At 40.2% G+C, this 15,506-nt stretch overlaps 1 protein-coding gene across 1 annotated transcript in view; it reads left to right on the forward strand.

Moving 5' to 3' along the window:
* Positions 1 to 451: 451 nt before the first annotated feature.
* ZNF862 (zinc finger protein 862) overlaps positions 452 to 15,506 on the forward strand; it is a 30,350-nt gene continuing 15,295 nt past the window's right edge. The window contains exons 1-5 of the mRNA XM_023590751.3: positions 452 to 685; positions 5,884 to 5,995; positions 7,461 to 7,562; positions 9,122 to 9,819; positions 11,272 to 11,428. Coding sequence (XP_023446519.3) covers positions 662 to 685; positions 5,884 to 5,995; positions 7,461 to 7,562; positions 9,122 to 9,819; positions 11,272 to 11,428 — 1,093 coding nt within the window. The 5' untranslated portion in view covers positions 452 to 661. The remainder of the gene's footprint in view (positions 686 to 5,883; positions 5,996 to 7,460; positions 7,563 to 9,121; positions 9,820 to 11,271; positions 11,429 to 15,506) is intronic.

Here is a 15,506-nt window from a genome sequence, read left to right on the forward strand (position 1 = left end):
GACTGTGACTCATTCAAGTGCGTATTCCCCAAACCTAGCACAGTCTCTGGCACATTGGAGGCAATCACCGATGTTTTTCGAATAAAAAGTACTGCCTTCCTTGACTAAATAAAATCTGGGAACTTCAAGGTGGGCATGAGAAGCCTAGAAATGCGAGGGAGCAGACTCAAGAATAAGGACTCCACAGCCCAATAAGAGAGCTATTTTCGATTTTCCCTTACCGCAGGGATGGGAGCGCTTGTGGGGACGTCACCTAGCACCCATCGCCCGGGAGGAAGGTTGGGACGACAGAAAGCAATTTAACCTGCGCGCAACCCGTACCCTCCCCTCTGGAGCTAATACAGTACCAGCCTCGAGCGCCGCTTACCAGGACTACGCTTCCCGTGAGGCGCCGCCGTCTCGGAGCTAGGCGGCTGCCGTAAAGCTGTTCGTTCCGCACGACGCTAGTCCCGCGCCGCTACTCTCCCGGCTGGGCAAATGCTACCGCACCCCCGGCTTGGGGGTTCCCGTGCGGCGTTCCTCCCCCGTCAGGGCGCCCTCTCCTTCCCGGGGCCTAGTCCTCAAGGTGTTCGCGGTGGCGGCATCCTCAGGCCAGGCCGCGGGGGGAGGGGGCGGCCTGGAGGCAGTGGCGGGATCCGCACGGGCCACCGAATGCGGGGCCATGGAGCCCGGGGAATCGGGGAAGGTAGGACTGGAAGGGCCCTGGGGCCTCCCACTCCCCTCCCTTTGAACCCTAATTTGGGCTCTGGCGAGGCCGGGCCGTACAGGCGAAGTCCTCTCAGAGGAGCCTTGCCGGAGAGGTGCTACCCGCCCGCCTCTTCCTTCGTACACCAGCGGCCGCCTTTAGGCCGGTGGCGGAGGGAGGAGCGAACGGTTCAATTCCTAGTCTCGCGCCCCTCCAGCTCCCCTTCCTTTCTGTGGTCCTCTGGCCAGTGGTCGTTCTTTTGATGCTTGGCTGGGTGACCCGCTAAGTGGAGTGATGCGAAAGTGCTTCCTGTTTCCTCACACCACCGTTGGTGTTTTGAAGAGGCCCAGATTGTTTTAAGGCTTTGAGACTGTATAGAATGCCAGTGAAAGCCAAAGGGGAGACTAGGTCGCCAAGAGGCAGGGTGAGGGCTTGGACCTGCCTCGATCCCCTAGTCAAGAAGGGGCTGAAAAGAAAAGAAAAAAAAAAGGCATTGGGCATGTTTTGGCCGGCATATTTCTAACTCATCTACTTCAAGGAATACATGGGCTTTGCTAGGGACCATATTCCATAAATTTGTTTCAGAGTGTGGGCGAGAGGCTTTGAGTTGGAGGAAAGTGTGGGACGAAAATGCTTGCGGGTAATGTTAAGTGGGTTTGCCAGGACTACTAGAGCTCTAAGGCAGTGTCAGCAAAGACCAGCATGGTTAAGGGCAAGTGGACTTGGAGACACCGGCTGCCTCTTGGGACTAAGCTCTTTCGGGGTGTTCTTTGCTGCCAGTTCCTGATAATAGTTTCTTCTATGGCGCAGAAGGAGTTCCCTCAACAAACGGTTTTTAGTGTTTGTGGATTTCCTCCTTTTAAAAAAAATGTTCATTTAATAAACATTTGTGATCTGTGATTTACATTGAGCTAGGTACTGGAAGTACAAGGATAAATATGAAATGACCACTTTCCTTAAGGAATTCACATGCAGTTTCACTTGGATGACTTGGACAAGTCTGGAAGCACTAGCCCACAGACAGAAGAGAGAAAGGATGATGAGGTTATTTTGATGCTGTAGTTTTTCCTGGAAAAACTGGGAAGGACTCTGAATTACAAAAGTTTTTCCTTGCTTAAACATCTCATCCATCCTCCCTTCCCTGTGCAAGCCACAGCAATGCAATATCCAGATAAAACAATCTATGAAATACATGGTCCAAGAAAATAAAGCTCAAAAGAACATAAGAAAGATTAAAGGCCGAACTGTGCCCCAGATTAGTTAGACTGAACTTGATTTTGAACAAGGAGGGACAAAATGTAGTGAGGAAGAAGAATTTTTTTTTAATAACATCAAGAATTGGAATTACCTAGTTTCATTTTCTTCCCGACTCAAATCGCTATACAAAATTATCACATTTATTTATTTACATGTTTATTGCCTTTACTCTCCACTATTCCCAGCCAGAACAATGTAGCAATACCTGGTATTTAAAAGGTTGTCAGAAAGTACTTGTCGAATGAATGATCCATAAAGTAGCATCACTACAAGAGCCCTTTTGCTACAGGGAGTGGGAATTATGAAGGACACTGCAGTCTAACACCTCATGTGCCCCCCCCCGGAAGACTATTAATGCTGCCAAAGAGTGTCTGCATATGGATTTATTACCTCAACATTTCTGTTTCATAGCCCTCTCTGTCATTTCCTTCAAAGTGGTCATACCTCTCTCTTTCTTTGGACACAGTTCTCTTATTAAACTCATAGTTATCTATCATATCCTGATAGATTTTTTAATCTCCTTGAGAATATAAAGTATCTTTTGTATCTTTGTATCACTATGCACCAAGCACATAGAAACTCTTAAATAATAAATGTATGTGAGTGAGAAAATAATAAGGGCCTATGAAATACCTGATCTTTAAAATGGTGGGGGGGGGAAGAAGTGTTGGTGAAGGGAGCTGTAGATATAAAATGAACCAATTAGCATATGCTGCTATAGTTATAAAATGAACCAATTAGCATTATGTTTCCTAAGTGCCAGGCCTTGTGAGTAATAAAGTCTTTCTTGCTCAGGGAAAGGAGAAATGCTTGGGCTATGTGTTTAGGCTAGGCCTTGTGAAATGTGAATAGGAACTTGACCAGTGGATAGACTATCAGTGGGTAGAATGAAATGGTCAGAGGCTCTAAAGATTGGGTATGTAGAGGTAGGAAAGGTGCAAAATATGTTGAGCAATTGCAGGTATACAAATCTAGCCAGAATAGAGACTCTAGGTGGGGCAATGAATAGAGCTAATTTTGGGAAGGTGAGTTAGATTCTTATTGAGGGTACCTGGGAATTGGACTCAGAGTCAGAACTTTACACTTTAGAGACAGTAGGAGTCATTAAAACAACATCAGATGTTTTTTGCAGTAAATGTAGATAAGGAATTCCTCTTATTCAAGCAGATTTGTGTTTTCTTTTTAGTGCCGTCAACCACAGTCAGAAGTCTCTCACCATGATACTGTTGGAAGAGATACCAGGTGTTAGCATAATCATTTTTTTTTAGGAAGTCACTCCTATTTTCTAACCATTCAGTCTTAACCATATTCAGTAATACATTTACTGGCTTTTGCTGTGCCCACCTGTTCACTCTGGAAGAAAGGGCTGGTATAAATAGGCACACAGATTTATTTAGCCTGCCCCCATCTGAACAGGTTGCACTCTATTCCTGGTATATAACAATCACTCTGGGATCCCCCTTTAAGATCATCTTGGGGATTCTCTTTACCTCTTTCCAGTGTTGGATCTCCTTTGGCTATACCCTGTGAACACTGCTTTCCTGTTTTCCTGCCTTGTTTTAGTGAGGCCCATCCTCCAGCAGGCTTTTGGAAATTTAATCATGTGGTACTTTGGATGTTGCTCTAAGAACAAATAATTGTTTAAAACATAAGCATTTGGCAGTACAATTCCATTTTTGTTTTTAAAACCTGTTCATACACATTCCTAGGCAAAAGACTAGAATGTTAAATGCCAAATGTTGCTAGTTTTGTGTTGTTTTTTTGAGGTCGCAAGGCTGGGGATTGAACCCAGGACCTTGTATATGGGAAGCTGACACTCAACCACTGAGCTACATTGGCTCCCCTAAGTTGGTTTTTTCATTTGTTTGCTTGTTTGTTTTTAGGACACACCAGGAACCAAACCTAGGACCTCCCGTGTGGGAAGCAGGCATTCAACTGCGTGAGCCACATCTGCTCCCCAGTAATTCTTTTTGAGAGAGAGGATTGTAGATGATCATAAAACATTTTTGTATGCTTTACATTGTCTAAATATTGACTCATCATTAGAAAAATACCCAAATTATTTTTTAAATTTATAATTCAGTAGCAACTTAAAGTTACCTACGTTGTTTTTCTCAAGAAGTTAAAATAGGTATTTCATGTGCTTGAAATTTAAATATAAAGTTACAAGACAATTTTTTTTTTAATGCACTGGTACTTATAAATGGAAATAATATCGCCCCCTTCATATTTGTCACTTTGGACTAAGCGTATATGTATTCCAAGGATACTTCATTTCCCAAAATGTTTTTTCTTTGGGGTGGGGAATTCATTTATTTGTTTATAATTTATTTATTTTATTTCTTTGATAAGGTGATATATTTTCATGGTACAAAATTAAAAAGTATAGACAGAGAAATGGTTTCTGACTACTTACTTTTGATTATTTCTTTTATAACTCTTTGTTTCCCAGATGCAATATCTTACTTATTTGATGCTATTGATGATAGTTTGTCTTTTCCTCATCTCTGTTTCCTCAGCTCCCTTTTTTTTAAAATTTTGACCTCTATAATCCTTGTTAGAGTCTTTCCTCAGATGTCTGGTAGTCTAGTTGTTTAGCAGTGAAACCAAAAATCTAACTGGAAGCTTTTTTGAGCAGGTGGGGAAGGGGAGGCTTGTCAACTTGGAGCCACCATATAGGGGCATTTGGGTAGGCATTTGTTGGGGAACAGCTTTCCTCCAATTCTTATCATTTGAGCCTACCTGCCTTCACTCCCAGGCCAGAGTTTTCAGGTGCTGTCAGATCCTGAGCCTTTTGAGGACTTAGTGGTATAAATTGTGTTGTTTCTCAGCTTAGCCCACTGCCTGATGAGGATTCATTTTATCTGCTTTCCAAGTTTCAAAAATTGTATTGCTATTATCTCTCCTCTTGTGCTCCCCATCCTAGAGTGTTTTGGTTTTGGTTTTATGTTTTGGGTTTTCTTTTAAATTCAGAGAGGAGACAAAATTAAATATACTTTTCCAGTCTACCCTCTTAATCCAGAGCTTCCTTCCCCCAAAGGTTTTCTGAAACATCCTCCCCTTTTTGACAGAATACAAGTACTTTCAAGCCTCACAGAATGTAGTTCTCAGCTCTAAAGCTTTGCCTGTTTAATTATCTATTTCATTCAGCCATAGTTCTAGGTAACTTGGTTATTTCTATAAATCAGATACTTCCCTCTAGATGAGGATTTACCATGTTCAAAATCATGCAAAAGAATGTGCCATAACAGGAAGCAGATATGGCTCAAGCAGTTGGGTGCCTGCCTACCACATGGGAGGTCCTGGGTTCAGTTCCCAGGGCCTCCTAATGAAGATGAGCAAGACAGTGAGCTGATATGATGGGCTTATGCAGCGATATGACACAACGAAGAGGCATAATGAGGAAACACAATGAGAGACACAACGAATGGGGAGCGGAGGTGGCTCAAGTGATTGTGTACCTCCCTCCCACATGGGAGATCCCAGGTTTGGTTCCTGGTGCCTCCAAGAAAGAAGACAAGCACACAAAAAATGGACACAGAGAGCAGACAGCAAAGGCAAACAATGGGGGGGGGGAGGAGAAATAAAATAAATCTTTAAAAAAAAAGTGCTATAGTATTCCTTAGGGTATAGACTGGGTCATATGGGAAGGTAGGTGAGGCCACATACAGGGAAAGGATTATGAAATGTTTTAGTACTAGTTGTCATCCTTTGTGACTCTATTTTGTTTTTGTATAGCACTTTCCAGAAAAATGAGTCTCGTTCACACTGTCATTTGTACCCAGGGGTGAGAGAGATGGGGTGTATAGGTTATGTATGTAGATTGGCTATGTCCTCTGCCCCAATCTGGTATGGGTGCCCCTGAGGTGGTCATGAAGACTGGTATGAAAGACAAATCTAAGGGAGAAGTTGGTACTTAGAAGATGTATTTTTCCTTTCAGGCTCCTGTGACATTTGATGACATCACAGTATACTTGCTTCAGGAGGAATGGATGTTGCTGAGTCAGCAACAGAAACAGATCTGTGGTTCTGACAAGCTAGTGGCACCACTGGGTATGGATTCCTGTTGGTTTCCCCACCACTGTGAAAATAAGTTAACATTTCTAACCCTATTCAGGCCAAGACATACTTGAGAATTTTCTGGGATCCTACTATTTTTTTCAGGCATCTTAATTGCACATGAATTCACACATCACCCTTTCTCTTTCAAATTGGCTAAGAAAGGTGGGAAATCCAGTATGCAAGGCTAGACCTCAAGGTCTGTCTCCTTAATGCCTCAGGATATTCCAGGGCACCAAATGGGAAAACCATGCCTGTTGAGCTGTGGAGACACCAGGTGAATTTCATTTCAGGTGTGCATAGAATACTGGAGGTAGTTAAATTGTGGTCAAAAACATCAGATTTGGTGTTTGGAAATCTGGTCTCAACCCCAGTTCTACCACTGAATGGTTGGAAATCTGGTCTCAACCCCAGTTCTACCACTGAATGGTTGTACGGCTTTGGCCAAGTTTTTCAACCTTTTTAAGCCTCAGTTTCCTTCTTCATAGCATTGTTGTAGAGATTTGATGGGATAAAATAATTTAAAACATTTTTTACAAATGCAGGTATTTTTAATCCTTTCCATTTTCTCAATGTTGTTTTCTCTCTGCCTATATGGGTAGACTGCAGCAAGGATAGAAGTAATTATACACCATGTATGTACATGTATATGCACTATTTTCTGATTTCAATTTGATGACTGTCTTTTCTGATTTTTATCTTGGTCCCTGGCTAAAGGTTATGGGAACAACAATTTCAGCTCTCTATAGGTGGAAAGCTTGTAATGGTTTGAGTTTTCTTCCCATGCCTGCTAAAAAAAGGTTTGAAAATCATTGGATCTTCTAAACCAGAAGTTGCAAAGTTGTAGCTCCGCCCACAAATTGTTTTATTTTGGGTTTTTTGTTTTGTTTGTTTATTTGCTTTCTTTTGCTGATTTTGTTTGGCTTCTTTAAAATATTTAAATAAGTTGCCAACATTTAACCATTGGGAATTTCCACATAAATATATGAGTTTCTGGCTTCTCTCGAAAAATGAGAAGGTTTGGCAGTGCTGAGCACATGGCAGCACTGGGGTTGAGAGCAGCTGGCCTACCCCACCACACCCCCGACTCCCATAAGGTTTGAGTCCTCTAGATTGCCACTGTCTCCCCAACCCCAGCCTGATTTCCTCTGACTGGTATGGCCCTTCTCAGCATTTGAATTTGCGTGCCTCGGTTCTGAACCAGTAGTTTTTATACCTCTTTAACCATGGAGAGGCAAACACTGCTTGTGTGTGCCCTTCACTGCTTTTCCCTAGATCCCCATTCTTGTAGGACGCTCACGGATATCAGAGTTTGTAAACCACTGCTCTAAAGCATTGAGAGTCACTTTCTTCCATAACCAATAATCATATGTTCCTAGAGGATACACTGACAGATCTTTCCTTAAAGGTGCAACCTGGAGCCAGTTCTTCATAGTGCTTTTCTCTGTTCCTGAATCAGGACCAACTGTTGCCAACCCAAACCAGTTTTATAAGTTTGAGCAAGGGGCGGAGCCATGGCTAGGAAATTTTCAGAGCCAGAGAAATCTGAACCATCACCCAGGTAAATGTGGACCTGCACTAGGAGGAAGGGTGCTGAGGTGAATAGAGGGAACAGGAAGCTGGGTGCCAGCACTCCAATCTCATTCTCCACTTCTCTCTCTTTTCTGCAAATGAATACAACTAATGCTATTCTTCCCCCATTGACACCTTCTCTAAAATATACATACCTCCCCCACCATTGTTCTCCAACTTATCTCTCTTTATTTTATTTCTACCTGAAAGTATATATATACCTATAATTATATATTATAATATAAACTTCATAAGGGCATGGCTTTATCTTATTGACTACTGTCAGCCCAGTGACTAGAACACTGCCTGTGGCTAATACACATAGCAGTCACACAATAGATAACCACTGAATGAATGAATGAATGAATGAATAAGTAGCAGTCTGTCAAAGTGTACGGATTACATCTTTTTTTCCCTCCTTTGCTAAGCTTCTCCTGTTCAGGGATGAGTTTAGCTAGAGCCTGGCCAGGTGGCATCTTGTCATTGTATAAAGTGACTGATACAACCCAGTCCCTACAGTGGGAGAAAAAGGAGGTAGAGGAAAAAAAACCTATCTGAATTGAATCACAAAAGTTTGCTCTCCTTTCTGATTTATCTCAGATGTACCACAAAGAGCCCTAGACTTCTTTTGACTCTATAAATATCAATACTAATTTATTTTGTTTTGTTTTTCTTTGCCTGGCTCTTAATTTTCAAGCTCTTCTTTATTAATAGCTTTATGCTCTTGGATTTAGCTATAGTTTTGTAGGTGGATCTATTGGTCCAGAACCAACATTGATTTTTTGGCCATTGGGCCTCTGAGCATATGTTAATGCATAAGACATGCAAATAAAGCTGGGTTTCAAATAAGGAGTGAAAAAAGAAACTTCAAGTTTAACTTGAAGATGAAAAATCTTAGTGAGCTCCTGAGAGTTTTCTCCACTTTGAAAGGTTGCAGTATGAAGAGGAATTAGACTTGTGTTTCTCTTGGAGGCTAGATCAGAATCACTGGATAGAAATTACTAAAAGATAGGTTGCAGCTTAAGGAAAATGATCTAGAGACCAAAACTGTCTACCCTGGGAAATAGGTAGCTCTCTTCCGCTGAAGGTACTTAAGCCAAATGTAGATGCCTCTCTGTTGTGGTCCATGGAAGGGATTCCTGTGGAGTAAGGAGTTGTATTATCTGGCTTTAATTATCTTTTTTAACTTCATGTTCTCTTAGTTTAGTGTTCTTATCCATAAATAAGTTTTGAATCCCTGAAGATTGTGCATTAATCAAATTGTAAAGATTTCCTTTTTGCTACGTGTATCTGTCCTTTAAATTAAAAAAAAAAAAGATAGAAAGATAAAGATTTGCTTAAAGCCCATTTGATATTCTGCTGGGTCAGGTAAGGTGGACTGGGGGATTAGGGGTCCTGAAAGAAGAGAATTCAAGTTGAGGCCATGTCACTTTTGACTGTGTGTACTTTATATCTTCCATATTTGATATATCTGAGTGCCTCCATAAGTTGCAATGACTCTAACTATAGGATTTCTAAACAAATTCCATTTGTCTCTTTCCTTTAAAGGAAAAAACAGAATGGGCCACGTGGAAGATACAAATGTGCAAGGTTCAGCCAGAGAAACTGGACTATACTTGCCACCACAGAAGAAAGTCTGCCTTTCCCACTTCAGTGCAGAGAGTGGAAACATAGAAGAAGACTATATAGAAAAAGGCAAAAAAACATTAAAACCCCGATCTATCCAGAAGTCATGGTTTGTACAGTTTCCATGGTTGATCATGAATGAGGAACAGACGGCTCTATTTTGCTCTGCTTGCCGAGAATACCCATCTATCAGGGACAAACGGTCAAGATTAATAGAAGGTTATACGGGACCATTCAAGGTAGAGACACTCAAATACCATGCCAAGAGTAAAGCTCACATGTTCTGTGTCAGTGCCTTGGCTGCAAGAGACCCAGTCTGGGCAGCCCATTTCCAGAGCATCAGAGATATATCTAGAGATGTACTGACCAGCCAGGAGCACCTCTTCAATGCAGACTATCCTATATTGTACCCTCCAGGGCCTCTGGAAGACTATGGTAACATGGCCGAGCTCTTGCCAAGCTCTAGAGCTGAACTGGAGGATCCTGGGGGGAATGGAGCCATTTCTGCATTATATCTAGACTGCTTTTCAGATTGGAGGCAAAAAGAAATCACTGATGACATCCACAACTCTGCAGATGTTAACATTTTATTTAACGACTCTCCTGAATCCTACAGTCAGGTAATATGTTTGTAATGACTAGTATATCTTAAAGGGAAGGATTCTTTACTGAGAACAGCACATATTGCATCATGATGATGAAAATATGATTATAGTGACATTCGCTACTACCATTATACTGTTATACACTAACATTGTTTAAGTACTTTACATGTATTAAGACAACAGTCCTATTATTTTCATCTCTTTTTGACAGAATATTCTAATTTCTGATATAAAGGGAATACCTATATTTAGAATAATAATCTTTAAGCAGAATACAAAACAACCACAGTACTCAATAAGTAATCCACAACCATAGAACAACCACAGAGCTCTTAATCTATTTTTTTTCATTTACCCGTACCCTCATAATCAGAACTTTTAAACACTGCAGAGTTTTTCATGTACATTATTTATTAATGTTTCTAGTGCTGCTATGAGACTGGTACAATGATATCACTAGTAGAGTGATTAAACTCATCTTGTTGGGAGAAAACTGAGACTTAATTGGGGGGAAATGACATATCCAAAGTTAAAGAGCTATTGTGGTTAAATCCAGGACCTACACCTCAGAGCCCTTGACTGCTAGACCCATGCTTTCCTTCCACACCCTGAGCACTGCTGGATCCTAAAAGACTCTAGTTTTCACCTTATGTTTATCCTGTAATTATCTAATTCCTTGAAAAGTTGGCCTGTAAGGAAAATTATGTTAACTGGAACCTTTGATTAACTAGAACCTTCCCCATTTCTCAGCTATTCCAAAATAGTAGGATTTGAGTACAAATCATGTTTAGATCCCCTCCAGGATTCCTGTTAGGATAACTCAGATGTTCCTCACAGCTAATGTAGGGATGAGCTGAAGTGAATAAGTTTTAATTTTTCTAGAATTGAGGAAAATAACAAAGCTCATTTCTCTTCATGTTCCCTGCTATTTTATGGTATTAGAAACTAATAAACAGGTTTAATGTTTTATAATCTGAATTCCTTTAGCAGTAAGGTGTATCTAAACCAAGTCACTGAATATAAGCATCTTTAGTTCTTTTTGATCGCTTCTTGTCCTTCCCATCTCATTGGGGAGTCTTAGCAGGTGCTCCTTGAGGCAGATGGTCTCCTTTGTAGTCAAGGTTGAGTAGAAGAAACTCCTCTGAGAACTATAAAAGAAAGGGTGTAGACATAGACATAAGTCTCTAGCAACACAGCTGTTCTTTTGACGAGTTTTTATTTTCTACCAGGAGACTCTAGGGTCTAACTCTAGGGTCATTTGGTTTTTACTTACTAATTCTTGGCCTCATGAATTTGTTTGTTTGTTTGTTTGTTTGTTTTTTGCTTTAGCTGGATAAATTAACTCCTTGGAGTACATCTGAGCCTCAAGAGAAATGGGCCCTGAGAAGGATCCCAAAAATGTCACACTGGGTGTCGGACTTAAGAGGCGTGAATCTCGCCTCTAAGTGACTGATGCTTTTTTTGCAGGATCCTTCTGAAGAGGGGCTGTTTGAGGAGGTTCCTGTGGAGTTTGAGGATGTGGCAGTATATTTCACCCAAGAGGAGTGGGGCAAGCTAGACAAGCGGCAGAAGGAACTGTACAGAGATGTGATGCGGATGAATTATGAGCTCTTGGCATCCCTGGGTAAAGATTCATATAGACTTTTGTTCATCTCCATCATTTGACATGGGAAGCCCACAAGAACTGCTGTGACTTGTGGTCATCTTCTCATTTCTTCCCGCTTTTTAAACGTGGGAAGATAATTATATATTTCACACCTCAGCACTCTTCCTGCTTTGAGATCTGTACTTTACCACCTGTTCATCCATCCATCTAGCCATCCATCTTCCTCAACCAAACATTCATTAAGTACCTGCTATATGCCAGATGAACATGAATGAGGCTTTCAAAGGACTAACAGGTTTGTGAGAGAGACAGACACTTTAATAAGAAACTATAAAAATAATCCATGTTTTATGAAAGAAGTTCAAGGAAGGACCCTGGGAGTCCTGAAGAAGAGTGATTTAATTTTGCCACTCCTTGGAGGGAGGGATCAGGAAAGTCTTTACAGAGTATGAACTGTTTTAAAGGCAGGTGGACAGGAAGAAAGACCTTCTAGAATGGCAGAGTGGACAACATGAGCAAAGGCATTACAGGAAGGAAGGGCCTCAGAATGCATTCTGCCCTCTCTGTGTAGTTTAGTGCTAAGGCTACTCTCTTATCCAGGGGCCAGCAAGTGTTGGCAGTCTTTGGCATAGAAGTTACTGTGCTTGGGTGTCTGAAAATTATCATTAATCATTTTTTTTTATCTTCTCATGATAGTGTTCTTATCTCCTGCATCTGTTTCTTTGTCTTCTCTTTGATTATCCCCTTTTTCTATCAGACACTCAAGGTTCTCATGCAGCATGGCCCCTTTCATAAAGATGGAAAGACAATGCTTCATCTTATAAAGCTTTATTTTTGTTTTTTGACATATATTGTACAGTTTCTTGCAGAACAGGCTGCTGTTTATAACTTACACATTTCAGCAGCCACCTATAGCGTGACTTTTACATAATATGAAGAATATTCATGACTTAATTTATGTTATATCTCCTTTTTTTTTTTTTTTTTAAAGATTTATTTATTTATTTAATTTCCCCCCCTCCCCTGGTTGTCTGTTCTTGGTGTCTATTTGCTGCGTCCTGTTTCCTTGTCCACCTCTGTTGTCATCAGCGGGCACGGGAAGTGTGGGCGGCGCCATTCCTGGGCAGGCTGCTCTTTCTTTTCACGCTGGGCAACTTTCCTCATGGGCGCACTCCTTGCGCGTGGGGCTCCCCCACGCGGGGGACACCCCTGCGTGGCACGGCACCCCCTGCGCGCATCAGCGCTGCGCATGGCCAGCTCCACACAGGTCAAGGAGGCCCGGGGTTCGAACCACGGACCTCCCATATGGTAGACGGATGCCCCAACCACTGGGCCAAAGTCCATTTCCCTATATCTCCTTAATATACACTATCCTTTTAGTGTGCAGCTAAGATAATGGGTAAATATTTAAACATTTTTACTTATGGGCTTATTTTTATTGTTGTTCATAATTTGTATACGACTCCCCAAACATTCAGGAATGGCTTAATATGATTAACTTTGTGGTGCTAGAGATTTCATAATCATGTCATAGGTCCAGGACACTTTTATGAAGTGTACATTCAAAGAAATTCAGTACTGCCTATTGTGCATTGAGAAAGACGGAGGAAATTTTTTTTTTTAAATACATGCACACTTACATATAATCCCAAATTTGTAATTCCTTTAAGGTAATCAATGTACAGATGTACTTTGCATCCCAAACAATGTCTTCTAGGATCCTCTGTGAAAAGTTATGGTGAAAGTGATGAGCAATCAGTACTGAAAATTATGTTCCTCCTACGTATGTCTGATTTGGATTGCTTAGCTTATAATTTGTTCCCTCAGGTTTTATATTTTGACAGAGCATAGTCTAAGCATTTTATCATTAAGTTTTCTTTGAATGAACAGAAAATATAATCACAAGAAAAGGATTAATTTTGCTTTTGAGGTTTGGGGGAAGGAACAAGGGAAGACTTTATAGAGGATGGGGTTTGTCCTGTGAAGTTAAAATGGGTACAACAATCTAGAAACTGAATTGCATGAATATGATTCCTTTTACTTACTTTAATTAGGTCTCCAGTGATTATCCTTTAACTATTCCCCAATTTAAACAACTTTTCATGTTTGAGTTTAAAAAAAAATTTTTTAAGGAGCTTTGAGAATATATCCTGGACTGAGCATAAATGATTTTTATGTTTAGTGACCTTTTAAAGAGCATCAAGCCAATAATTGGGATTTAAACAGCTTTGAAATATAGATTCCCTAATTATTAGTTTTTTCTTTGGCTAGTTTTTTTAATCTCCCACTTACCCATTTATCCCCTTTGACAAATGCTTTAAGATTTGAAAAAAATATATACATTATTTTGTATTATCTTTTAATTATTTTTTGTAAATTGACCTCCTTGCACTGAACTCAATTTTTGAAAAAGAAAACATTAATTTTTGCAGCCAAGAAAAGTTCTGTAGGCCTTTTTTTTTAAAGTTTCCCATACATATATATAATGATATATAATGTAATATGTCTTTATATTTTATCTTGACGTACTGTGATCTTCTTATACTGGATGTTACAGGAATCTTCTGCTTTTCTTTATTCGTTCTTGTCTTCTGATGTTTGGAAATAATAACATTGGCCTTTGCTGTTTATTGAGCTCCTGGTCCTGTGTTCAGTATTTTACATGTATTCTCTCTGATCCTTAAACCAAACCTGGAAGGTAGATAGTACTATTATTTTTCAGATGGGAAACAGCCCTGAGAGCCCAAGTCATCTAGCTGATAAATGGCTAATCTGAGATGCTTACTATTCTTCCACTAGCAGTGGACTCTGATAAAATTCCTACTTTGTATATGTTTATTACCACTTGGAATCCCCTTTATTTTGTTCCAAGATTTATGCTAATTACGTTGATGTTGAAATAATAATAAAATTTATGATTATTTACATTTGCAAACAGTATAAGAAAAAAGGAAGAAATAAAGAAAAGAGAGAAGCTCCACTCCTGTCCTTTTTATTCCCCAATCTCACTTGCAAAGGGGTTAATAGTTTTGTCTGCATTCTTTCAGGCCTTCTGTTTAGGTCACTGTCAGTGCTCCTACCTCAGGGAGAATGGCAGTAGAGAATGGTAACAGAGACTGCCTAGGGGTAATCAGGTTGTACTGGCTAGAACTCAGGTTGTGTTGTCAGTTTTTTGTAGTCCAGTGTTCATGATGCTGCATTGCAGTACATTCTAAGCCATTTATTTCCTTTTGCTCTTAGAATTTGAAGAATTCCAGTTAATTCTTCCATTGCTTTGTATCAGGATTTACAAATGGTAGATTTGTTCTTTCCAATTTTATAATAATTATCTCTTCTTTAAAAGACAGTCTCAATTTGACGCAGTCAGGTTTAATATTAATTTGTTAGTTGTTTGGCAGTTAAATTGCAAGTCACTAAAGCCTTTCAATAGATGTACTTTTCCAAATTATATCCATTCTCATATTATATCCTCCTCAGCTCTACCAGCTATCTTAGCAATCATTTCTAGAAGATAATCATTTTGATTATAGAGAAAGGTTTTTTGTTTTTGTTTTGCTGTTTTTAATGCTTTTTTAAATATATTTTCCTAACTCCTTTTGTGGACTTGCTGATTTAGAACAATTTTATTTATCACTCTGCAGAGTTTTTGGCTCTTCTTTTAGTCTTATACTTTAACTCTGGCTTCAGACTTTGGCCATATTTGATGAAGTCTCTTGCTTCTCCCCAAAAAGAATCTGGAAAACACAATTACATTCAGCTGTTAAGAAACTAATATTTGTCGGTAACAGAAACAGACATTCCAATATGGGGAATAAGTGGATAACCCTTATTTTTTTTTTAGTGAAAGTGTTATTGTATGCTAAATGACCAGGTCACTTTAGGTGGTAGTGCCTTGTCTACCAGTGAGGCCATGAACTACAACTAGACATCACATAGCTGGGGGAAGGAGTTTGTGTCATTAAAAGGAAACCAGAACTGAGTGGGAGGGTCCTATTTGAGTATGAGAGTTAGAATTGCTCGTACCATGCATAGGCCAGTTTCTCGATGAGGGATCATATGATGTGGCTTCCAAGTGACAGAATAAGTGTCTCCAAGG

The sequence above is a fragment of the Dasypus novemcinctus genome, chromosome 5, assembly GCF_030445035.2.
Source record: "Dasypus novemcinctus isolate mDasNov1 chromosome 5, mDasNov1.1.hap2, whole genome shotgun sequence".
In the NCBI taxonomy this organism is placed as follows: Eukaryota; Metazoa; Chordata; class Mammalia; order Cingulata; family Dasypodidae; genus Dasypus; species Dasypus novemcinctus.